This window comes from Prionailurus viverrinus, chromosome X, assembly GCF_022837055.1.
Source record: "Prionailurus viverrinus isolate Anna chromosome X, UM_Priviv_1.0, whole genome shotgun sequence".
NCBI classification, from domain to species: domain Eukaryota; kingdom Metazoa; phylum Chordata; class Mammalia; order Carnivora; family Felidae; genus Prionailurus; species Prionailurus viverrinus.
Genome location: NC_062579.1, coordinates 17,650,135 through 17,676,536, shown reverse-complemented (window position 1 = coordinate 17,676,536; position 26,402 = coordinate 17,650,135). Strand labels below are relative to the sequence as shown.

The window sequence follows — 26,402 nt, the reverse complement described above, 5'->3', positions numbered from 1 at the left end:
TTAAATAAAAACACATTTCCTTGCGGTGCTGGGGTGGCTCAGGTGGTTAAGCGTCCGACTTCAGCTCAGGTCATGATCTCACAGTTCTGAGTTGGAGCCCCATGTCAGGCTCTGTGCGCTGACAGCTCAGAGCCTGGAGCCTGCTTCCGATTCTGTGTCTCCCTCTCTCTCTGCCCTTCCCCCACCTGTGCTCTCTCTCCCTTTCTCAAAAATAAATAAAATGTAAACAAAAACACATTTCCAAATAATATGTATTGTAATCACTTCAATGTAAAAGTACGTTTCCAAGAGTAAGAAAATGTGCAAAAATGACAGGCATCACCTTAACATAAGGTATCATGAAGGTATCATTAGAGTTTTAACTCTTAACTCTTCCATTTTATATCATCATCAAATTCTTTTTCATTAAAATTCTTTTTTTCTATCAGCTCTGACAACATAATCTATCACAGAATGGATAAAATGGTATTTGCAGAATTAGCTTCTGTATATGTAAGGGTACTCTTCAAATGGAGGAAAAAAAGGAGATCTGCAAACTAACATTTTTTTTTTTTAATTTTTTTTTTCAACGTTTATTTATTTTTGGGACAGAGAGAGACAGAGCATGAATGGGGGAGGGGCAGAGAGAGAGGGAGACACAGAATCGGAAACAGGCTCCAGGCTCTGAGCCATCAGCCCAGAGCCTGACGCGGGGCTCGAACTCATGGACCGCGAGATCGTGACCTGGCTGAAGTCAGACGCTTAACCGACTGCGCCACCCAGGCGCCCCGTGCAAACTAACATCTTATATTACACAGCACTTTGGAAACCAAGGTTTTATTTTTCAAATTAGGTAAGAAAAAAATATTCCCTATTTTCAACAACTCAAACTGTCCACAGAGTCTAAATTACATAGTTTAAAAAGAAAATAAAAGCACAAGTGCTCTGGCTATACAAAAAATGCTATCGCCATCTTAATTCTAAATAACTATGTCCCACAAAAGCCCTCTCATTACAATACCTCTAAGGATCCCCTTCTGTGAAAGTCACACATACACACACACTCTTGTCTCTGTCTCTAAGCTTACAGGCTGTCCTCTGCAAACAAGTATAGATGAGGACGAGGACCATGGAGAAGGTAATACTCGCTAGTTCCCTAAACATCAACTAGGTCACTCTACACAATCTCTGGAAACAAGGCTTCCACCAAGTAAAAGATGGAGACAGGGCAGTGCCAGCAGCTGGAAGAGGAAGCGGTATGCTAATGCTCCATTGGGGAGATAGTTGTTAAGCGGCTTTCATCACCAGCTAGAATTTATTTCGATTGCAAGGATGAGGTGGTTCTTCAACTATCTGAAGGAGGCGAAAAACACATGGCAGCAGCTGGGCTCAGCAATAAATGCTACATTTACCTTGTTAATTTCAAACTGGCTCACTGGGACGCTGCCATTTAGCACATTCTCTCCAATTTCTATTAACCTCTTCTGAATGTTTTCCACTATAGTGTCTCGGCTTTGATCAGAAAGAATCTGACCAAGGACAAAGCTGCAAAAAAAGAGAAGGATTCATTTTTTTAATATTATACTTTATTAATAAAGGAGAGAAAAGGAAGATAAATGCCATTAGATTTACATGTGGACAAGAGCTGTACTAAAAGCTAACATGAGCGTTAATGTCCAAAAGGCCGTTACTATTTGTTTTTTTACATGAACTCTCCGAAAGGTTTACCAACCTTGGAACGTCAGGTTTGCCCTTAAACATACAGACCCTTTTTCATTCAGCAGCTAATGCTTCACACAAAATGTGCACTAAGGTATGTGTTCCATCCACAAGTGCATTTATGCAGCTACAAAATTCACAAGCAGTTATATTCTGCTCACAGGCTAAAATTTTAAAAGAAAAAATTGGACTTTCCCCATAAAGTAGCAAGATATTATTTCTGGTATCACCAAGCTGAGATGACCATTAACTGGGTAAGCAGAAATAGGTTGCTCTTTACGCAAAATTTTTTAAAAAACCAAAGATTTCAAACTTTTCTTTCTTTGGCTTCATTATATTGCTCAGTGTTCTCCAACCTTATGCTATCGCTGAAAAACTTCCTATTATTCTACCAGACCCCCTCAAAAAAAAAAAAAAAAGGAAAAAAGAAACAGAAAAGGAGTAAGGAAGCCAATATTTTATCCATTTCTGAGAAAATGCAGAGCAAGGCTTTGACAGCTGCATTATAATTTGTCAGAAAAAGAATCCTGACAAAAACATTTGTATAGCTTTAATTACTAATACATTTCTAACTCAGAGAAATTTACTTCTATTATGATGCATCTTTTCTTAGAAAACACAAAGCTGAAGAGAACACTCTAATCGACAGTCTATACAAAGTAGTTTCATCTTTGGGTACATTTGGGGGCAATGAAGCATTTCAAACTTCATTTCATAAAAGGCTAACAGTGACCTATACTCCGATGATCAACTTTGCCTAATCAAGAGTGGTTTTGCAGAAGCAACAACTGCTCAATCTCCCAATGTGGAAAGCAAGAGGGAGACTGGAAAACAAGTAAAAAGTGTGAATATTCAGCAATATTAAGATTAATTTAAAATTTTGCTTTAAAGTAAAAAGTTCTATTTTCAGAATTGGGCAGGTTCACAAAACAGGAATATCTAGAAAGATGGTACATTAAATACATATAGATACAGGTTTTTTTAAATGGGTGCTTTATAAATTAATGTGACTCTTTAAAAAAAAAAAAAGAGGTCTTGGGGAGCCTGGGTGGCTCACTTGGTTAAACGTCTGACTCATGATTTTGGCTCAGGTCATGGTCTCATGGTTATGAAATCAAGCTCCATGTCAGGCTCTGTGCTTGGCATGGAACCTGCTTAAGAGTCTCTCTCTCCCTCTCCCTCTGCCCCTCCTCGTTCATGTATGCACGCGCGCTCTCTCTCTCTCTCTCTCTCAAAAAAAAAGAAAAACAGGCCTTAGTATCACCATTTCCAGTCTCAGATGCAAAGCTAGGGGGTCAGCCATGACATTTATTATTTCTGAGGTACGTAGGGTATTTGAGACCCAGCTCTTAAATTAACCTGATAGGAATTTTTTTCTAGATATTCCTAAGAATCTTTATACACAAAAGATACAGTTGGGAACAAAGTCTCACTCCATGGTGCACTTTGAATCCCAGAATATTTAAGTCAAAACATGGGGACACCTTAACAACTATGTTCCTCCTAAAGACCTCCTAAAGAGGTTCTATGATGATTCAGGAACACAACACAAGGCACTTTCTAGTAAGAATAGGAAAGCAAAACAAAACAGAGACAAGCCAACACCAATGAAACCAACTCTGTAGGGAGCTACTATGTGAAGGTTTACCCTCATCATGAGTCACAACTCCTAAGATGTATCTTACAGCAAGTATCTCTCACTGAGTGAATTTGGCTTCTTCTAAGTTTTCATCTACCTGGAAAATTCCACTCCCAATAAGTGAGGAGCATTAATACGTAAAAAAGAAGTTGGGTCCTTGCGCTTGGCAGAATCATACATCTTGTCCATGTCATCACTATGTGAAGTTTTTAAAGACAAACAACAAAAGCACACATGAAAGCCGAACTCACTTTCCAGTTTCTTTAGCAAGATCACACCAATCTCTTCTAACTATATCTAATCCTTTTAGCTCCTGTTTGGTGATGTAATTCCCATCCGACGTTGGCTCAACAACCAGAGCGGCGTATTTCTTTTTCTTCAGCAGTAGCAGAGACTTGAAAACACCATCGATGTCTATTTCAAGCAATCTGTACAACTTATTCACTTCACTTTTTACCTGTGAAAATTTCAACCATTAATACTAGCTTCTCAAACATCCACTAGGGAGATGAACATGCTACAAATTCCCAAGAGTTAATCTAAACAGATTATCACTCAGGTGATACAGAACACAGTATTATGTTGAGTATGATGCAAAACCATTCAAAGAGCACAGGGACAAAAACAGATTTAAAAAAATACACCATAACATAAATATATCATCCCACTCAACCAAAGGACAGAATTAGCTGGGTCTGCCACAGGAAATTTATGAAAACTATGAAATAGTCTTCTTGAATCTAAAAACGAAAGTCAGAGGTGCTTCAGTGGCTCAGTCGGTTAAGCATTCGACTTCGGCTCATATGATTTCACGGTCCGTGGATTCGAGCCCCGTGTCAGGCTCTGTGCTAACAGCTCGGAGCCTGGAGCCCACTTCGGATTCCGTGTCTCCCTCTCTCTCTCTCTCTGCCCCTCCCCCGCTCATGCTTTGTCTCTCTCAAAACTAAATAAACATTAAGAAAGATAATAAAAAATAAAAACTAAATTCATTCTTACTTACCTTCAAACTACTAAATTAGAAAGATAGTTTAACAAGTAGATACGTGGCCAGAAACAAGTAAAACTTTTGACTATGAAAATAACGTCTAAGATCTCCCTGTACCTGTATGTTAAACAAAACATGACCTGCTCTTTATTGATAGGATCAAGGCACAGCCAATCACCCAGGGAAAATACACAGCTTTTTGAAGTGCAACATGAGGACAGTACGTGTCGCTTGCTCTCAGGTGAATGCTATAGGCCAAACTTCACACCTATTAATGGAGAAAGGCAGGAAGTTCTTACTCTGGAAGATGATATTTTAGTTCCAGGTTACGGGGACAATATCTTAACATAGCAAGTACTCAAGAAACCTTGACTGCAATAAGGGGGCAACAAATGATTACTTTCAAACGTCCACTTGCCTTTTCAAATATATTTTAAGTACTCCTGTAAAAATTATAACGTGTGTACATGTATGTATGTATGTAGGCAGGTATTTCTCCATATCTGTCAGTGTATAAAATCCACCTGAACGCTATTAGAGATGTTTCTCCTCATGCATGATAATGCGATAAGTATAAACATGACCATATTTTAAATTTACATTAAAAACTTTTTTTTTTGCTTTCTCCTTTTATCAGAAAGTAGACATAGGGTGTGAAGCAGTGTGCCTCCCTCTTGCAAGACCCAGAGATATCACTGTAGCCAGGCCTAAGTCCAACATCACGAAGGTGTGACAAGAACACCACAGCCACCAGCCTTAGAAACAAGATGAAAACATCTCAGACTCTCTTCAAAGCAAAAATGTATTTATCATTTAAGGAAAAAACATCCTCCTTTGAATTTTACCCTTAATACAAACAACTGGATTAGAAGCTAAGAAAAATAAGAAGATGAGGAGCTGAGAAGCACTACATTTATTATTTTCTGAAGCACATGTGTACATATACATGTTCCATGTTAAAAGAGAATTCACTAAAGTAGGTAAAACAGATAATTTTGTCAAATTACATCACCTTGTTTCCCAATTTATACACTTCTTCCAGATTGGTGCTATTGGTGTTTATCATAATTGAATCTGTATCTCCATAAATAACTTCAAGATTCATCTAATAAAAAGCAAAAATTATAAAAGTTAACAACAAAAACACAGTGATCAGCATAAACAAAACTCAAGATTACCCATACTACAGAAATTACACGTTCCACTGATTTTTCAAAAGCTTATGTTTATTCTTGTCCATATTGTCAATATGTCCATATTGTCCATATCTTGTCCATATTGAGTACAATCAATAAACCAATAAACCCATAAACCAATAAACTAGAAAGGAAAGCCACTATCACATTAAGAAAGTCTACCTAATTTTCTTAAGACAGTAGAGTGGCAGGGGAAATGTCTAGTTTCAACTGAAACAAACTGTGGAACTGAATAATATAAAGGAGGATAAGAGACTAGGAAGGGGGGTGTCTATATCTATCCACTGTATCATGAGCTTAGTGGTCACCGCAATTTATAAAGCAGAAACATAATGGGTTTTTAGAATGCAGGGGCACAAATCCATATGAAATCTGTAACAGTTTCAAACAGTATTTAGGAGAATATGAAGAGTGCCAAAAAAAAATCAATCATAACAAACAACACTACAGCACATACAGTATAAAGGCCTGGAAGTAAACTCTAATTAGCACTGTTACTAATTTGCTTGAAACACTCACATATAGGCTTCAAGCAGCGCCTAGATCATATCAGTGTTAGTAAAAGAAAAAAGCTATAATCCATTAGCAGGGATTATAAACGTAAACTAGGCATCCTAAGAAGCCATTTCCAGTCTGTTTGGGTTACAATTTTCCTTGAATACAAAAACGTCACCAGGTATGATATTTAAGAGTCATTGTATGATGAAAATGCTCAGCATTACCTTCTGCACCATCTCTTTTGTATGCATCAAAATCTAAATGAAATAAAAAGTCAAGATTAGTACATAACATAGTTACAAAACCATAAACATAAGTACACAGAGATAAATATCCCAATGACTGGTCATACATTTTAAAGCTCTTGATGGTTTTCCAACCACAACCCTCAAAATAACAGTAACATCAACATAATCTAAAAGTAAGGTGGCCTCTATGCTGATTCACAGCCAGAGATATGTAAGTAGATCTACTGTAAAAATCTGCTTAAGTTCTATCTTTAATAAACACGTGTAATAAAAACATCCCATTATGATAAGGCAAAGAGGTAAACTAATTCTCATTATTAATATTTAAATATAACTATGTGGCTTAAAAAAAAAAAAAGCCTCACAGAGCATTTCAAATCTGGCAATTCTTACCCAGAATGTTAAAAATTAGTGGGAAAAAAGGGGGGGGAGCCTGGGTGGCTCAGTTGGTTAAGCATCCAGACTCTTGATTTTTGCTTGGGTCATGATCTCACGGTTGTGAGATCAAGCCCCATGTTGGGCTCGGCACTGGAGGCATGGAGCTTGCTTGGGATTCTCTATGTGCCCCTCCTCTAATCATGCTCTCTCTCACTCTCAAAATAAATAAATAACCTTACAAAATGAAAAAAAAAGTGAAAAAGATATATACACAGTAGATTTAAATTTCTTCTCTCGACTGTAAATTTCTTTTTTTTTTTTTAATTTTTTTTCAACGTTTATTTATTTTTGGGACAGAGAGAGACAAGCATGAACGGGGGAGGGGCAGAGAGAGAGGGAGACACAGAATCGGAAACAGGCTCCAGGCTCTGAGCCATCAGCCCAGAGCCTGACGCGGGGCTCGAACTCACGGACCATGAGATCGTGACCTGGCTGAAGTCGGACGCTTAACCGACTGCGCCACCCAGGCGCCCCTCGATTGTAAATTTCTTAAAGACAGAGAGTAGACCTTCACATATTCTCTGGAGTTAGCACAGTGCCCGGGCCAGAGGCAGGGCTCAGTAAGTATTCAATGAATAAAGACAAACATCTACATAATATCTGTAGATAGTTCTGTCCATTGGCCCATATAGCTGCAAACTGGAAACATGTATTACAGAGCCCTATAAACCCTGAACTTAGAATTATCTTTCACATCTACCCCTGACTTTCCATTTCCACTGCTTCCTCCCCTTTATTACAGTCTAATTTTGCTCAGGCATTCACTGTCCTTTGTTCTTAGGGAAGAAAGCCCTTCCTCTGTCCTGGGGGTGGTGGGTGGTGGTGAATATGGATCAGGCTAATCAAGGTTTTCTTTTTTTAAACGTTTATTTACGTTTGAGAGAGCAAATGGGGGAGAAGCAAAGAGAGAGGAAGAGAGAGAATCCCCAGCAGGCTCCACACTGTCACCACAGAGCTCAACGTGGGGCTTGAACTCACAAAACATGAGACCATGACCTGAGCTGAAGTTGAGCCCTTAACTGACTGAGTCACCCGGGCACCCCTAATCGATGGTTTTAACACTGGCTGTACGGTGGAATCACCTGGGGAGCCATAAAAACAAACAGACAAACACCAATACATGGCCCTCACAATGTTCTGGAAAAAGCTCTTCAGGTATTTATGTTGCAGGCCAGGCTAAGGACCACTGGCCTAAGATAATCATGATAATGCCCTTCTGAAAAGTTTTTAGTTGACAGTTTGTCCCCTCCCTAACTAGTCCACAAGCTCCTGGAGGCCAGAGCACATGTGTGTGCCTAACTCCAGGCTTCACATGTAACAGGTACTCAAAAAACTGTGTGCTGGCTGACTGACAGTTCTCATAGTAATCCCAATTACTTTTCTGAAATTCAGTTAACTCCTAAAAAACATTCACACTCCTCCACTTCACCTTCTTTTTTAAACATTTAAATTGCAGAGAAATGCATTGTGGGAGAATATATGACAATTCCTTTGGGAAGAGGGCAATAACGAGATCAACCAACTTAATCATCGTGAGGACAGAACTGCTCATCACAAGTTCTCTTCACCCTCTGCCCCTCCCACCACACTAAGCTTAGCATTCCTCATCACAAGGGACAGCTCTATACGGTAACCAGTACCTAAGTAAAAATACCACAGACACCATCCGTCAACCTTTCACTGAAACTCCACATAAGTGGTAAGCAATTTCCTCTACTCTTCGTTCACACCATGAACGAAACCTACTATGTTGTCCTTGAGCGTACCTTCAACGTGTAGTGGCAACCTTCATCCTCCATCAACCGCCTCTATTCTCTCCTGCCACCAACTCTCAACCATTTCCAAGCACAATCTGAGGGCTGCTACCAAAACAATTTTCTCTTTGGTGGCAGAAACCTCTTGTTGGATCTTTTGTACAAAAAATGGTAGAAAACTAAGCAAAAGGGGCGCCTGGGTGGCTCCCTCGGTTAGGCGTCCGACTTCGGCTCAGGTCATGATCTCACAGTCTGTGAGTTCAAGCCCCGCATCGGGCTCTGAGCTGAGCGCTCAGAGCCTGGAGCCTGCTTCCGATTCTGTGTCTCCCTCTTTCTCTGTCCCTCCCCCACTCATGCTCTCTCTCCCTCTCTCAAAAATAAATAAGCGTAAAAAAATAAAAAATAAAAAAAAAAAGAAAGAAAACTAAGCCAAATATAAAGACTATACCGTAACTGCTTTGTTTTCACCCTGATACTTTATCTTAGAGATTATTCATCTACACATAAAGAGATGCTAAAAAAGAACTCAGGTTCAGTGGACCTGAGCTCCATCTCAGGCTCCAGGTCCTTAACCACAGCTCATCAACTCTTCAGTCCATTCAATAGGAGACCCGCAACCAGGCTGAGCCTGACTTTTCATGCTTCTTCACTAAGCACTTCTGGGTGGTGGGTACCAAAGTGCCCTGTCCAGACTTATGCTTGCCCAAGCGCTAACGAGGATGACCAGAAAGCCACCCTTGATTCAAACTGTTCACTGGGAGGGCTCAGCTGTTAGGTGCCCTGTGGGCTACCAAACTCTTAGTATCTAGTAGAGGTCCTGGTGCACAGTGGCTATTAATGAATATTTGTAAAATGCTGAATGACTAATCCTAAGGAGTGGGCAGTATTATTAATCCCATTTTACAGTTGAGTAAAATTAGGCTCTACCATCTTACCCAAAGTAACAGAAATAGGCAACAGCTTGATCTAGAAAAAGGACCTTACATCTCATTTTCTTTTCAGCATGTTTCATTGCCTTGTTAAAAAGCCCATACCACATGAATGTTCGGGAAGCCAACAGTCAAAAATTTGTATACATCACGGGTATTTCCCCCATTAAGGAAATTCATTTCTAAAAGAAGCCACAAGTATCAAGAAAAGTCTACTGGACACAAGGTACAGTGATTATAAGATGTCCGTTCGTAAGTTCACTTCAAATTGACAAGCCTAATATTAAAGCTCCCCGTTCTGACAGAAAATCATTTTCTAAGTGCCAACAGCTAGGAAACAGGGCTATAAAGGCTTGCTAAATTCATTAATAAGGCAGTCTGCAGTTATCTGATTTCACAGCAACACCTGCATATTTATCTACTCATTACCAATTGGATGATGGAATTTTTTCAAGCACATTTCAAAAATCTGCCAACTTCAAGTGTAAAAAAATAAACTTTGTGGTTAATTTTTCCCTTAACAAAGTACAGCTGTTGAGAATAATTGTTCAAGATCTTACCCTGTAATGTCAACTGCAGCAGAACAAAGAGTATTTAATTAGCAAATCTATCCAGTAATTCAACACCTATTATATAAAATGCCTTCGTGATTTTATTCAGGATAATTTGCTAAGAGGGTTATTACTGACATTCAGATGGAATTTAAAATTCCTACGCAAGTCGAGTCATAATAGCAGTAATGATCTCCCCAATCAGGAGATTCGGTGTCACACAAGGCTCTCTTGCAATGCAGCAGCCGATTTCCTGACTTCTTAATTCCTGGGCTCAGCTCAGTGAGAGCCCTTCATGCCGATATTTCAGTCAGCAATACATCTTTAATGGGACTCTATTAAAATAACTAGAACAAAAATGACTTTTTTTTGGTTAAAAAGAATGACAGCACTGCCATCATATCAATCATTGCAGGCTTTGCAGAACAGTGCCGTTAGGGGAAAAGAGGAGGGGGAAACAGGAAAGGAGTGGGGCTGGGGGTGGGGAGAGCAATAATTAAAATAATACGAAAAAGTATTTTAACCCCAATCTGAGCCTCTGAAGGCTGGTGGAGGGTGGTGGGGACTAAAAGGAAATGTAAAGTGTATTTTAAAAAACTTCTCAAAAAAAAAAATAATGTATTCAGGAATACACCCACGATGTGGTTTACTAAGCAGAAAGAGCAGGTTTATGATGCCGGGTTTAACAGCAGCAGCAACCCTAAGCCCAACTACTACTGACGTGTGTATTTACAGGTTCCCCTAACAGGGTCAGGATAAAGCTGGGCTCCTTACTTTCTGCCAGGACGGAACACGTGTGTCTGGCAATGCATTTAAAGGTTACAAAATGGTTTCAGATGCTATTACAGACTAACACTGTGCTTATTAATGCTATAGAGGAGCAAGAAAACACCACTTTTCCACAGTTAAAAACAAAGTTTCAAGCTCCTTTTCCAAAAGCACAGGTCCATCACAGTGATATCTACTAACAAGAAACCCACTTTGATGACAGATGATGGTCGACGCTGCAGACGCTCAACAGAAATCTTACAAGTTAAGAAAATGTTGGGAAAGGTCAAATCCTAAACAAATAATGCATGAAGAGAATGACAACTGAAATCTCAATGGCTTTAGGATTCTTCTGTTACTGATGACATAAAATTAGAAATAAACTGGAAAGGCTTTTTAAAAAAATACATTAGCATAAGAGGGGTAGCAAAATGAATGGTTTTGAAGGATAGGGAAGAGAAGAGTAGAAGAAATATAAATATTATGATATGTGGTAATCCAACCATTATGTAAGCTTTCCTAGTCCCAATTTCAGCAGTTTCCAAGCAGGACTCTGTGATACTCAGTTCTCCCACTTGGCAAACATGTATTTCATCCTCATTATATTTGACTGTCTTTTTCTTATTTTCCTTTTACCTGTTATTCCTAGATGTGTGTCTTCTCTATAAGATGTTCAAGGAGCATAGGCTATGGATTTAATAAGCACCCTACTTTCTGTCTTCAACACTTAACATTCCTGTCACACTGGGTTCCTTCCTTATTACCTTAAAACCGGAGTTTTACCTTCTGTGAAACTGGGATTAAAACTACCACCCAGGTCCCTGAGGTAGATGGGAATAAGAAATCTGTGCTGAAAACGTGGTTAGCAAAGATAAAACATTATACAAATACAAGTTTAGAAAAAAGTTGGGGGTTGGAGCACCTGGGGGGCTCAGCTGGTTAAGGGTCCGACTTCAGCTCAGGTCATGATCTTGCGACTCGTGAGTTCAAGCCGCACATCAGGCTCTGCACTAGCGGTGCTTGGGGTTCTCTCTCTCCCTCTCTTTCTTTGCCCCTTTCCTACTTGCGCTCTCTCTCAAAAAAAAAGTTGGGGGTCTGAAATGTGAGTACTGGTCTAAACTGCCAATTAATAGCTAAGTGATTTAGAAACAATCTGAGTTTTCTCTCTAGATCTTAGATTCCTCATTTCTAAAATGAAGAGGCTGGGATTCCTCCCAGATGTAAAACTCTAGAATCCAAGTTTGACATGTAAAAATACCTCTTCCTTCTATCTGGTTGTTTTGTCTTTCAACCATATTCATTTCTTTTTTTTTTTTTTTTAATTTTTTTTAGTGTTTTTTTTTTTTTTATTTATTTTTGAGACAGAGACAGAGACAGAGACAGAGCATGAGCAGAGGAGGGGCAGAGAGAGAGGGAGACACAGCATCTGAATGAAGCAGGCTCCAGGCTCCGAGCTGTCAGCACAGAGCCCAATGCAGGGCTCAAACTCACGGAGTGTAAGATCATGACCTGAGCCGAAGTGAGACGCTCAGCTGACTGAGCCACCCAGGCGCCCCCATATTCATTTCTTTAGTATTGGGAAAGGAGGCACTAATATGTCCAACAAAGACCATCAGCATTACAAGAATATATCATATCCTAGGTTACTTTTGAAGGCTATGTGGTTGTAAAATAACTAGAAATATACAGGTTCTGACAAGTTCTCTGCATATAGCTTTATGCACTTAGCATAACTGGGTGGGTATATGTACAAAATATAAAACATTTGACACCCTCTGCTGATATCTCCCCCTCTTGCTCAGGAGAATACACACACATACACATATATACATCAGGGTTTCTCAACCTCAGCACTACTGATTGACATTTTAGGCTGGAGAACATTTTGTCACGGGGGGCTGTCCCCGGCCTCTACCCACTAGATGTAAGTAGCATGCATGCGTGCGCCCAAGTGCTCTCTCTCTCTCCAGCTGTGACAGCCAAAATTATCTCCAGATATTGCCAAATGTCTCCTGGGGGACAAAATTGCCCCTGGTTGAGTAACACTTTCTCTCTCCAAGCCCATTTTCCACCGTCTGTCCCACAAGCATTCATTCCTAAACTGCATCCATCTTCTCCAAACCCTCCCCAGCTCCAAACACGAGAAATGGCCCCTCCAAGAGCCTCGAACTGAAACAAAGGGCTGACTTCCTTTCTAATCCAATGAACTAACAAGTCTCACATAAGACTCTGTCTTTCCAGGGTGGCTTCCTGCCAATGTGCTCTCCCTCCTTCTGGCCCTCACCACTCAGACTACCTTGTCTCCAGCTTCACGACCTTTCAATTCATTCTTCACACTTTTCCAGTGTTCTTTTTCAAATGCACTCTTTGCGATGAAATTCAAATCCCTTAGCTTGACCCAAGACTCATGATGTACTGGAAGCTGACCTCATCTTCGAATGCTTCCCACATGCATACTTCAACTCAACCTTCCTGAAATATTTTGAGTTCCATGGACGAGCCATGCTCTTTTCTTGCTTCTATGCTTTTCACATGCTGTTTCTCCACACTGGTCCAAAGTGTGGGTTCAGAAGTCAGGCTGTGTAATGGTTAATTTTATGTGTCAACTTGGCTAGGCCAGTGATAACCAGTTATGTGGTCAAACATAAGTCTAGAAGGCTTTCTTGTTTTTGTTTTTTTGTTTTGTTTTTACATGAGACCAATATTTAAATCAGCAGACCTTGAGTAAGCAGATTACCCCCCACCATAACGTGGGTGGACCTCACCCAATCAATTTCAAGGCCTTAAGAGAATAAAGAAGGAAGTCCCCTGAAGAAGCTGCAGATTTCAGACTGAAGCCGAAACATCAACTCAGGTGCTGTGTGTTTGGGTTTCCAGCCTGCTCACCTGCCCTGAGAGTTCAGTCTTGCCATCCCCTACAATCACATGAGCCAATTTCTTAAAATCAATCATTCAATTAATCAATCAATCACTCTCCCCTCCCACACCCTCCACACCCCTCCCCCCCCCCATCAAAATGATTCTGTTTCTCTGCAGAATGCTGACTGATACAGGCTACTTATAAGTTCAAAACCTAACAGCACTGCTTAAAAGCTGTGTGACCTCAGGCACACAATATAACCTCTCTGTGCCTCCGACTCTTGACTGTAAAATGGAGATGATAACCACAGCTTCCCTACAAGATGGCTACTGTGAACATTAAATGTAACATATGTAAACTATTTTCTACAGTTCCTGGTACATAAGTGCTTATAAACATTAGGTATTATTATCACTTAAATGTCTACTTATTTTACAAGGAACTTCACACCATCAGAGAAGCCTCTCTGGCCTCCCCAACTAAATGAAATTAAGGAGTACATTATTAGTCCAATTTAGCCCTCAAAGTCCTCTGTGTATACCCAGAGCACACCGCTCTAATACAAAGGTAAGTAAGACACTATAAGCAAATTATAAACAGAGATTATGTCTTAGCGATTAAACCTAACACAATGCCTGGCACAGGGATGCAATAAACATTTATCTTTTATGTTCTAATAAAAGGAGGCAAACCCAGGTGGTCTAACATGAGAAGAGCAAAGCAATGAACTGATAAATCCATCTCCACAACAAATGGACCCTAAAGGTAGTTGCAGTAAGTGGCAATTAAACCCATACACAGTATGCATTTAAAAGCTAACTCTTTTGGGGTGCTTGCATGGCTCAGATGGTTAAGCAGCCAACTTCGGCTCAGGTTATGATCTCACAGTCTTCGGTTTCGAGCCGCGCATCAGGTTCCGTGCTGACAGCTCAGAGCCTGGAGCCTGCTTCAGATTCTGTCTCTCCCTCTTTCTCTCTCTGCCCCTACCCTACTCGTGCTGGCTCTCTCTCTCTCTCTCTCTCTCTCTCTCAAAATTGAATAAACATTACAAAATATTATAAAAGCTAGCTCTTTCAGGGGCTCCTGGGTGGCTCAAGTTGGCTGAGCGTGTAGCTCTAGGTATCGGCACAGGTCATGATCTCACAGTTCATTGGTTCCAGCCCAATGTTGGGCTCTGTGCTGACAGAGGAGCCTACTTGGGATTCTCTCTCTGCCCCTGCCCTCCTTGTGCACTCTCTAAATAAGCAAACAAACAAACTTTAAAAAATTGTTTAAAAGCTAGCTCTTTCCGTGCAAGAAGTGAAAAGTGAATCCGTTTTAACCCCACCTTCAAGCATAATGCATGTTAGATAAACAAATATTCACTCATGAGAAATGAATTTCTACCCCAATGATAAAGCCCCATTAAATATAAACTTGACTAAAAGTGTAACTCTCCTACACAACTCTTTCCAGATAAACCGATTTTCTTTTAAATCCATAATTTACAACCTAGACGTTCCGATAGCTCATGTGTAAAGAATATAAAAAACACTGAATAAACAAAGCTTTCTGAAAGGTTTCTCCTCCCTAACACATATATTTATAATATTTATGAGTATCTCTCAATTACTGTCCTAAAATGTGTCAAGGCTCTAATATTGACTTAAAAACTTAAAATACTATGGTCTGTGGCACTGTGTGAAATGGAAAGTGAACTTCTCCCTTCTCTTCTCATTTCTTGCCCTGAAAGATTTATTCCTCTTGTGGACTTTAAAAAAAAAAAAAAGTTTGACTTTTAAAAAACTGTTTTCACCTTTAAATAAAACTTCCTTTCACAACATTCTTACTCTCTGTTCCTCCTCCACACCAACCTCCATCCAGTTCAGAAACTCATGTCCCCTAGGCTTCACTTGAACTTCTGTGCATTACTGCCATACTTGGGATTATCTCTGACACAGGACCCTGGAGAGTGTGCAGAGCTGGCTTTAAAGCACACTTGAGCTAAATCTACTCACTGACACAAGAGTTCAAGTGTGAGCCTACACTCTTAAATATTACATCTCCAAAAAATACCCAAACCCTAAGACACCAAGGTTGAAACTTGGAGCAGGAGATATTAACCTAAGGTCAAGAAATGTGAACATTCTTGAAACCATAAGGAAAAATTTGAATGCGTGCTTACATGCGTTTTTCTAGGAAGAGGGTCCACATTCCATCAGATTTGAAACTGTGATTCATTTAAATTTAAGTACCGCTGAAGATGCTCCAATTAGCTGGAAGAGTCGAGCTTTCAGATTTCTCAGAATTCACATAATGTCCATGAGACTAGAAACACCCCTACACAAAGGTCTTTGCCTCCCGCTTTGGAGCTGGGTATTTTCAGCCCCTACCAGTGTTATTTCCCTCACAAGAAAACACGGACACGTCAAAAGGCTCAGATTTGGTTCCCTGATTGACTCCTCACATAACTCATCTGGGAGGCTAATTAAGACACGGCCAAACTATGTCCGCGCTTTAGTGAACATCGGCGCTCAGGCAAGTTTCACACACCCTGATTAAAATTGACTCAAAGTGTCTTACTTCAGTAATCACTTAGACGGAATGAATTTTACATTAGTGGGATCAAGCATGCACCAGGCCTCAGTGGAAATGAAAAGGGCTTATAGTAATAGGATTTATAAATCCACCCATTAGGTTAATGGCTAAATGATTTACATGTAACTTTCTCCCCCACTCCGCCTTCCCTCACCCTTTAACTCAGTAAAAACTATGCTTGGCATTTTCCACTGCAGTGCCATACACAAAGGAAATAGCCTTTCTATTTTGGGACATACTAATTTCTAATAATGGCTTGGGTAGCTACCATTAACTCTTTCAAAGCACAAATAATTGACTAATAAAATTAAGTATTCTATAAGGCCTGAAAGTGCTTAATTGATCATAATTGTCTATTTGAGAAGAAGGCGTCAGGCTGGCTATGCTCAGATAATGAAGTTGGGCAATTCTGAAGCACTGCAATCAAGATAATACTTACAGCTAAAAAGGACATTAGCATTTTCTAGAATCTGCAACATTTTCGTTATAAGTGAGGTCATGGGAATATGTGACTAGAAAACTTTGTGCTCCCAGCCCCCACAAATGGAAAATTTACCAGGTTTTCACTTATCGTTACTTAGTACCTGGCCTAAAGCTCAATCCTGGCAGAACAGCTAGGTGGTGGTCCGGCGGACAACTTGAAGCTAAGAGGGTGGCCAAGGTGTTACTGTCCTTATTTTCATGGAAGCATTTTTAATTTCTGGAAAGCTCCTTTTTACGATTGGTGTGTGACAAGATGTCATGACACAGTTCATCATTACTCTCTGCTCTGGGAAGGTCAGAGGCAGAACTTTTTAAACCCAACACGTGGGATGGGGGGCAACTCCCTAGCTCAGTACCAAAAATAAATACGACATTTTGATTCGATACTGCCTGTACTTGCCATATGCTCTCTTAGAAAAAACTATTATTTATTATTTTAGCAAATGCTATCCTTTGCCCTCCTGTTTATTAGCAGTTCAGAAAACAGATCCCAGGAGCTACCTATGATTAAAGTATGGAGGGTTCCCGCTTCAACGAAAAAAATCTTCTCACAGATAGTCTAGTTTTAGGGAAACATAACTGTGTTCACTTCTCCAGAGACACATGTGTTATAGACACATGTTCAGGCATGCCTCTAGAATAAATATATTTAAGGAACAATCAAATAACGTTTTCTCATATACCCATCAGTCTTCCTCCTATCTATCCCATCAGCTTCTATTTTTCTCCAGGAAGAATACAGAGAAATTCTGAAATCAACGGGTATCAGGTTTAGAAGTCATTTAGGATGGAGGTGCAGAATATGACGGAGATAACAGATCAATACAAAGACTATACAAGATCTGGCTCCTTACGACTTTAAAAAAAAGAAAAGCACCTTTACTTGGGGACGTCATTGTACTGCCTCTCTCTAATGTGGCCAAGGCTCAAGGATGTGATATGAATTGTAGGAAGCACAGTAATTTTCTCATCATTTGCAATCTCAAAAAGGAACTGATTCATTCACTTACCAAGTATTTACCGAGTACTTCTCATGTCCTAGGTGGAATGGAACACAAAAGCAAATGATTCCCATACAATGTCTTCCCTGTCTAGCGTGTAACATCTAGCGGAGCAGAGAACCAAATATGCGACTGGGAAAACACACACACACACACACACACACACACACACACACACCCTTAATAGGGGCTCCTTATTAGGGCCTAAGAGGCAAAGGAAGATGGGGGGAGAGTGTTGGTGAGGATCCCAAGGACAAAGAGAAACTCAATGGTGATTAAACAACATTAAACTTTACACAATTTTAAGGTTTTTTTGTAACAGAAAGCAAATAAAAATATGGCTAAGGCTAGAATGCTCAAGAAAGTGGGGAGAAGGCAGGAGAGAGGCCCAACTGCGAAGGGCCTTGTAAGCCACATTAACAACTTTAAACTGGGGAGTGCCACCACCAGATTGACAAGTTAAAGAAGTCTCTCTGGCTATAAAACACGTGGAGAATACGCATCAGCCGGGGGTGGGGGGGTGGCGTCCAGGGGGAAGTAACGAAGCTTACACAGCATAATAGCTGTCGCCACGGAGAGACTCGCAGGCATTTAGGAAGTGGAATCTATAGGACTCACCACCTGACTGGATTTGGGGCATGAGGAAGGGGTAGAGGAGTCAGGTATGATACCAACGTTCCTGGCTTAACAACTGGGGAGACAGTGCCTGTCACTCACTGAGACCGGGAATCCGGGAAGGGGAACGGGCTGGGGAGCAGAACCTTAAGAGCAGTTTTGGAATTGATGAATGCACTATGCCTGTGGACACGTGAATGAAGATGCCAGGGAGGCAGACGGAAGGTAAGGTGCTCAACGGAGGAGACATGAGAAGTTTTGGCCACAAGAAACGCAATGCCATAAATGAATAAGAAACAGAGATGCCATAAATGAATAAATCATAGCAATGTCAGGATGCAGACAGAACCCATCGGAACAGAGGGCAGAGCTCACCAAGGGACAGCAGGGGAAAAGGGAGACAAGGCACACCAGCACCCAAACCACAGTAAATGGGCTCCGTGGGTCCCTCGATTCCTCATTCCTCCTCCAGAACCTTCCTTTCCCTTTCAGCTCTCAGATCTCCATTCGTGCTGTCACAATTGGCAGGTGTCGCACGAACCAGCGGACACTGGCAAATGTGACGCAGGCTGCCACAGACAGCCAGGCACCACACGCTGACCTTTAACGAGACCGATCCCAACAGGTGGCTAGCACCTAATACAAATAATTGTATCAGCCCTCCAAACAAGGTCAAAGAAGAGGGGGGCACCTTGCCTTTTCTCGAGCAGCCACAACAGCCAAAGGCAGTGGCTCCCCTCCTTGAGGCGGGGATAGGCTCCACAGAAGACTGACCGTCAATCAATTCACTTCATAAGAGCCTCCTCCAAGCTCGGGCATAGCTGTCCCTTCCCTGCCTCTCTCCGGCATCCGGGAGGGGGAAGGAGTTGTGCCTCTCTTACGGAGAGTTTGGGGCCATTTGTGAGCAGCTCTGACTCATACTTGTCCAGTTAAAAAAAAAAAAAAAAAAAAAAGAGCTACGGAGGAGGGGTTCCTCTGTTTCCAAATAACATTCTTCACACTCTCTGAGAGAAACTAAGTCATAAGTGATTAAATTAATTGCCTTGGTTGCTAATTTGGTTTTGATAACATCAAATGTCTCATGGTTCTCATGTACCTTTGACCTCAGAGCAAGCTACTGTTGTGACAGAACAGACAGCTGTAGGCCAGGGGGCGGAAGGAGGCTCGCACAAACTCCTGAAAGAAAACCGCCTCGATCGGAGCCCAGAAATTCCACCGGGCGCTCAATGGCCAGGAGCCCTGTGCCGGGCAGTAGGGCCCCATGTGTCGACCTACAGCCCTTCTCCTTGGCTTTCACACACAAAATGAGATCTTCCTTTCCTCAAAGACAACCGCCTCTGCTCTCCCTCTCTTAAGCCCTGTGAGTGCCAACGGCACGGCTGCGACCAGCCGCACACCACCGGCGCGCGGGTGCCCGGATCAAGATCACATTCCTGGCAGCTGCACAAGAGCCGCCGCTTCAGCTGCTTCTCGGTCTTTATTTTGAAAAGGCAGGATGGGCTCAAGGGCATGGTGGCCTGTCACACAAGAAGAGACGAAAGATTAAAAAAGATAAAACCCAAACCTCTGAGGGGTGTGCAGACTCACAAGAGCCTGCGAACCGAACGAGAGCTTCAGAAAAGCGCGTAGGGCAGTTTACAAACTGGTCAGGAGTGTGTGTGTTTCTTCTCTGAGTGACATGATGGGGGGGGGGGGCGGGGGCGGGACTGATTATGGGATTAAAGAACAGATCTAACTATAGGTCAGTTCTTAGTCAATGGGACTAAAACAAATGAATTCCCCTGCTAGTAATTTGGAAAACACTTATTTTCAGAACTCTGAGCCCAGAGCATTAAAATATTGGGATGTGCTGCCAGTGCCAAAGTGACCTACTTAATCAGTCCCCAGAACCAAGAGAGCATGTAAAAATTAAATATAAATCCACAAAACTTAAAGAGTATGGTTAAAGAGAACTTACCTATGCAGAATACAAAATGTGTTCTCTTTTTCCCCCTTTACCACCACCATTACCACCAGATCATTCTTGACTAATTCTTAGAAGCTGAAGACCAACTTGGATTTTGATGTATAAACTGCTTTTGACGATATTTCATTTTAAACAGATAAACACTTAAAAAAAAAAATGCAAGCCGAAGACACCCTTTTGAGAAACCAAGAAAACAGATGTGGAAGCCGTTTGTTTAGATGAAGAGGAATTTTCGCTTTTATAGGAATACAATGATTCATGAAGAGGAAAAAAGTCTGTCATCAAGTTTACTTCAATAGATACTCTTGGGTTTGAGGCAGCTTTCTAAATATGGCCATTGCTTTTCTTCACATCTCATCTCTCCTGAAATATCTCAAACTACCACTAACAAACATTACATTTATTGTCTTTGTTCTTTTAAATTTTTTGCTTAGTTAATATATTGTGCAGGAGGAAAAAAAAACCCGACAACTCTGGTACTACAGCATTACGTACTTGTTTTTATTGCTTAGGTAGCTGGACAAAATACCTTCTGCTTTTGCGACTTACCAGAAACCAGCCAGCTTGAGACTGTGAAAACATCAGGAATGCCAAAAGCCATGACAGTAAGTTCAGAACTAAGAGCTTTCCTGAACTCCAAAGGAGATGAAATTAAATAAAAAAATTGTGAAGTTTTTGCAAGAACTTTTGGCCAAGAGGATAATCTGTTTTCTTCGGTTGTGTGCTTAATGGAGATACCAACACAAACTAAAACAGGAGAAAAAGGCCAAAAAAGGGGGGGCTGCTGCGGGGGGCACTGGGTTCAACCGAGACAGACGCCAAAGAAATTCCTCTCCTCCCGTGCTGTGCCGTATACCCATGTGCTTGCACCCTCTGTTCCTCACCTACTGGCTGCTGAGCCCACGGAAGCTCAGTGGGTCTGTGTCCAGGGCACACTTCGGATTCACAGGCACGAAGCCTGCAGCCATGAGGGCTTCACCTTCTATGTGCCTCTGCCTCCTCAACAGAATAATAAGGCCACATCAGCCAATATCCCTCCATTGGTTTTGTTTGATAAACAAAAACATCACACCTCACAATTCCCTACCCCTTAAGATTCTGCTACGATGCCAATTAAGTACACAGAAAAAAAGAAATCAACTCTTTTCTGTAATATCCCCATGTGCCCATATTTTACATCACTTCCTGTAGCTTATAGTTCAAAAATAGAGGTTTTAACCTATCCTCAATCTAACAACCTAATTTTGAAGACGCATTTTCAAAATACACATACTCCTGCTATGAGCTAGAGCTCAGTCTAGGAACCCACCCTTAATAGACGACAAAATTCTGTATTCATGCATACATACCTATTTTTTCTGGGCAAAGAATCCACAACTATCACCCAATCCTCAATGGGTCATGGTCTCAAAAAAATTAGCCTCCCTCACAGAACTTGTAGTGATTTCATAATTACATCAGTCCTCAATCTAAGCAGTTACCTGGTGTATTTCATAACCATGGCTTCTCTTGATTTATCCAAGAGGCTGCCAAAGAGGAGCAACCTGTTTGGCTGGCTCCAGCACCACTTATAAACCCTTTGCTTATCATCCTAAGAAAGAGTGTCAACCATCAGTCACAGGTGAGGGGACGAAGACAAAAGATGAGCCTTAACAAATCTGTGAGCACTACTATTATCGTCACAGAGACAATGTGTAGTTTCGATTAGGTGGGTCTAAAGGTTGGTGAGTTTGCTGGCTGGCTGCAAGGAATCTGACCCATCACAATAACTTTTATAGTTTGTTTAGTCAACACATATTGACTTTCTACTACATGAAAAGTATCCTTACAGGTGCTGGGATGAGACCAAGGGAAGGACATGATCTACATGGTCAAACAACCCCGCAGACACGGACAATGGGTTGTGGGGAGCAAAGAGGAGAAGTGCCAGTCGAGAGGAGTGATGCTACGGGCATGGGAAAAGGTAGTAGCAGCAGGGCGGGATGGGAAGTAGAATCAGGACACACTAAAGGTTGAGATGTAGGAAGTGGGGAAAAGAGAGAACTGTGGTGCCTCTTAAGTTCATTATGAGAGAGCAAAGCGTGTTTGTGAAATTAGTAGCAATAGAGCTGTTTTTAAAAAATCGAAAAGACTAGCTATAAAGTTGGACTACAGACATTCTTGTCCCAGTGTTTACAAGTCTTAATGGTAGGCATTTCAAGATGTCACCGCCCTTAAGGAACTTAAAAGATAAATGTGATCACTTCCAACCAAGCAGTTTTGACTGTCTGTAAACAAAAGGAACAGAACTCAAGAGTTGTCTTCCAGGAATGTAAAAACAGGATGACTGAGCCAATCATACCAAATGCCATACCAATGGACTGATCGATTAAAACCTTCTCTTTGGAGGCTCGCTCCCATCTTCAGCTGAGTCCGAAAACAGAAGCAGCTCTGGGTGCATGCAGGGAATAGTACCTATGATATTAAAAGGGAGGTAGGGCAGTGCTAATGAAAAAGCAATGGGATGAATGGTTTCTGACCCCATCATTTAAATGTCCTTGTACCTACCTAGTGTTATCTTTAAAAAAAAAAAAAAAAAAAAAGAACCATGAGGAACAAAGGTCCAGTACAGACATGAAGTCTGGAAACCTGGGATCCAGTGAGTTTTAGTGGCACAGCCAAGCTGTCCTTTAAAGCCTAACTCTCTTTGTAATTTCTTTGTAATAATAATTTTTAATAATAATAATAATATATAAGAATCTCACCTCTTCCCTTCCCACCGGTGCCTTTCTTTCTATTACTACGATTTCGATTAAGCATACTCATTCACTTGACAAATATGCAGTCTGTACTGCTCAAAACATGGTGCTTATCTCTTAGAATATAAAATGTACTCTGTGCTCTTGCAGACCCTGTGATCTACACATCCCAAATGTCCACAATGGTCTCATTTCTTCTTTATCTTTTAAGGGCTCGACCCCTCCACCTCATGTTCAATGTGTAAAACCTATGCTGCCTTGTAGCTTCATTCTCAGAACTCAACTCCATTCATTCTTTCAAAAGCTGGTGGTCATTCACATAATGGTCATTGCTTAGGTGAGACACTTCAACAATCACCTGAGCACCTACCCTGACAGAATGAATAGGCACTTCACTGTTTCCCCTTCATCATCACTAGCCTCCATCAGATGCTAATGACAAAGCCTATACATGAACACACCTCTAGACACTGTCAAATTTTCCACGGTGGGCAAAATGACCCCCTGGTGAGAATCTCTAACCTCTAGCAACGATTCTCTATGCACATGCTTGGGCGGAGACTGATTTGCCATAAAGCGTACTGATTCCAGACATATGCCTATGGTTGTCAAGATTATTTAGCGCACAGGACTACATTATCTAAGATGGATTTTTCCACGTTTAGACAAACATATAAAGTCTCCAAATATGCCAGATAGCTTTCCTCTGCACATCTAGGTGCACTCTCCACCCTGCTCTCGGGGGGGGGGGGGGGGGGAGGGGAGGCTGACCTAATGGACTATATCCCTCATCACCTAATTTTCAACTGAGTGTGACTAATGGAGAACACTGTATAGATCAGGAGGGAAATGAGGACCGGCTATCGATGTCCCTGGCTTTTTTCCCTGAGGGGGCATGTAGGGACTAGCTAATTCCATCCACCTAGGATCATGAGGCCCTCTTCACCCAAATCCCTTTTTGGGGGTTAGGTATGTGTTCCTCCTCTTTCACCGGACAATCTAACACCCCCACTGTAAATGACCCCAGAGTTGGCATAATTCTCTTGTGATTTACAGGGGGATCGTGCCCTCATTTTGGTAAACAATCTCTTTATCAAATCTTTCTATTAATCCCAATGTCATCTCTTTCCTACTGGGGCCCTGACTGACACACCAAATACATTTTTATTTATTTTAAATTTTAAAAACAAGCAATTTAAAAATGTTCCCCCTTGAAGCCCCATTCTCCTAAAAACACATTCCCAAGAGGCACTGCATCTTGAAGATCTAGGCTTTTAAGGTTTGTGAAGAAGATACACTGTGAGCTTTCTTCAAAGAGCAAGTGTATGATGTATCTCTTTTACTATTACACATTAACTAAAATGTTCAAATTTCCACTTCTTTTAGCCTTACCTTACTGCAAAGAAAAAGAAAAATAGTGAACACTATAATAAAGAGCACTACCTTCCACCTTATGGTCTTGACAACTGGACAATTATCGCATAATTATTTTAAGGTAACTGACGCCATTATTTTTCCCTTTACATACTTAAGGCCTCTAATTACATTGTACATTAACACCAAGGACCGGGACTATTATCTTAAAATTGTTTCCCTCACACTTACTCATGCCTTGCAATAGTTCCTTTAAGAAACAAAATATTCAGGGGTGCCGGGGGGGGGGGGGGGCGGGGGGGCTCAGTTGGTGAAGCAACCCACTCTTGGTATGGCTCAGGTTGTGATCTCGTGGTGGTGAGATCGAGGCCCACGTTGGGCTCTGTGCTGAGCATGGAGCCTGCTTGGGATTCTCTTGCTCTCCCTCTCTCTCTGCCCCTCCCCCTCTCATGCTCTTTCTCTCTCTCAAAATAAATAAACATTAAAACAATATATTCAGTAAGTATGTGTTGACAGTTGGAAATAGTATCAACAGAAAGAGAACATAAGGAAACAGGAAAGCTAGTCCCAAAAGCTACGCTCCCTTACTTTAGGATTTTCTTATCTGCCTTGCCTTACCAAAAGATTTTGTCACCAGAAGGAAAAGAAAAGCTTCACTGCAAGGTGAATATAAATTCTAGCAAAACAGCTGTATACCCATCAAGATTATTTTCCACAAGTAGCCAACAAGAAACAGAATTTACAACAGAGACAGGAAGAAGGGTAGGTGGAGTTAGAATAGAAGGAAATGAGGAGGCTCAACAAGAATTAATTACTGGTAATTACACATGCTACAGCCTCTCTTCTTTCTCCACCCTCTAGCTAATCAACAGTGGGAACAGATGTGGTCTGTGGTATTGGGGAGGGGGGTGCTTAACAGCTGTTGGGAGAACATGACATTAAAAAGCAGCCTTGTCCACAGAAACCCAAGAGTTTCACTGTTTGAAAGAAAAGAGGTAATGAATAATGACCACATTCTTACTTTGAACTTCAACCTCTTCCGGCCAGGAATACAAAAGTTCTTGTCCTGATTTCTGATCACCTACTGCAGTATGTTCACTATTTTCTATTACAAGAGTGCCTCAATATTGGAATCTGTTTCATGTGCCTTATCCACGTACTCCTGAAACCAGTACAGAGATCCAACCACTCCTTATTGAATAAGCAGTCAATAAATCTTGACTATGGTAATGATAATTAGAAGGCAAACTCTGAAAGTGCCCACTATAGGGAATACCAAATTAGGGTGAAATAATCCCCAATTTGCTACACTCCTTCTGGATGCTCTTCTGGGAGATGAGAACTCTGAAAACAATGTGGAAATCAGAACATTCCAGTTTGCTTCTTTAAAAATTTCAAGAATGTAGCATACTGTCATTGCATACAATCTTTCCTAAAAAACAAAAACACAAACTAAAGCCCAATAATAAATTTAAAAACAATACCACAATCAAGGCTTTAACAAGAAATGTATTCACTTACCCCCAGGGCCCAAGGAATGCAGATAGGGGGCGCAGACCTGCCTTCAGGAACTATCAGGTGACTGCTACCTAGGATCTCAAACGCCTGTGCTGGAGTACCTGAGAAAGTTTTTGTGTGTGGAACCAATTAGGTTCCAAAAAGCTGTAAATACGTCCATTTGTTCACAAATCCCAAGTGGTACTCAGTAAGTGACTGGTTCCGCCACTGACAGCAAGTACACTGACTGACTGCTTTTGCCAAATGAAACGTGCAACTATGTTGGAAGCTTTGCAAGTTCTTGAGTAGCTTAACAATTAAAGTTCTTCTTGGCATAAATATTATTTATGTACTTGGGTGTGAGGTGTATATACACATGGAATGTTTAAGAGGGTACATGTTTCACAGGCACTTGCAGGATACTATACTAATCTCCTATATCTAATCTTACTAAACTGAGTTTGCATATTCTCAAATTCTGTGTATTTTGGGGGCAACTTCAAAAATTTCATTCAGTTTCAGTATACGCATGAATATACGCAGTATACTGCAAGAACTATGATTCAATCCCGTGGGGGATAATTAGA

The 26,402-nt window shown here is 41.1% G+C and overlaps 1 protein-coding gene across 1 annotated transcript in view; it reads right to left on the bottom strand.

Moving 5' to 3' along the window:
• Window positions 1-26,402, bottom strand: part of POLA1 (DNA polymerase alpha 1, catalytic subunit) — a 299,688-nt gene that overhangs the window by 177,502 nt on the left and 95,784 nt on the right. The window contains exons 27-30 of the mRNA XM_047844422.1: window positions 6,241-6,273; window positions 5,335-5,427; window positions 3,589-3,794; window positions 1,392-1,524 (exon numbers count right to left, since the gene is read on the bottom strand). Coding sequence (XP_047700378.1) covers window positions 1,392-1,524; window positions 3,589-3,794; window positions 5,335-5,427; window positions 6,241-6,273 — 465 coding nt within the window. The remainder of the gene's footprint in view (window positions 1-1,391; window positions 1,525-3,588; window positions 3,795-5,334; window positions 5,428-6,240; window positions 6,274-26,402) is intronic.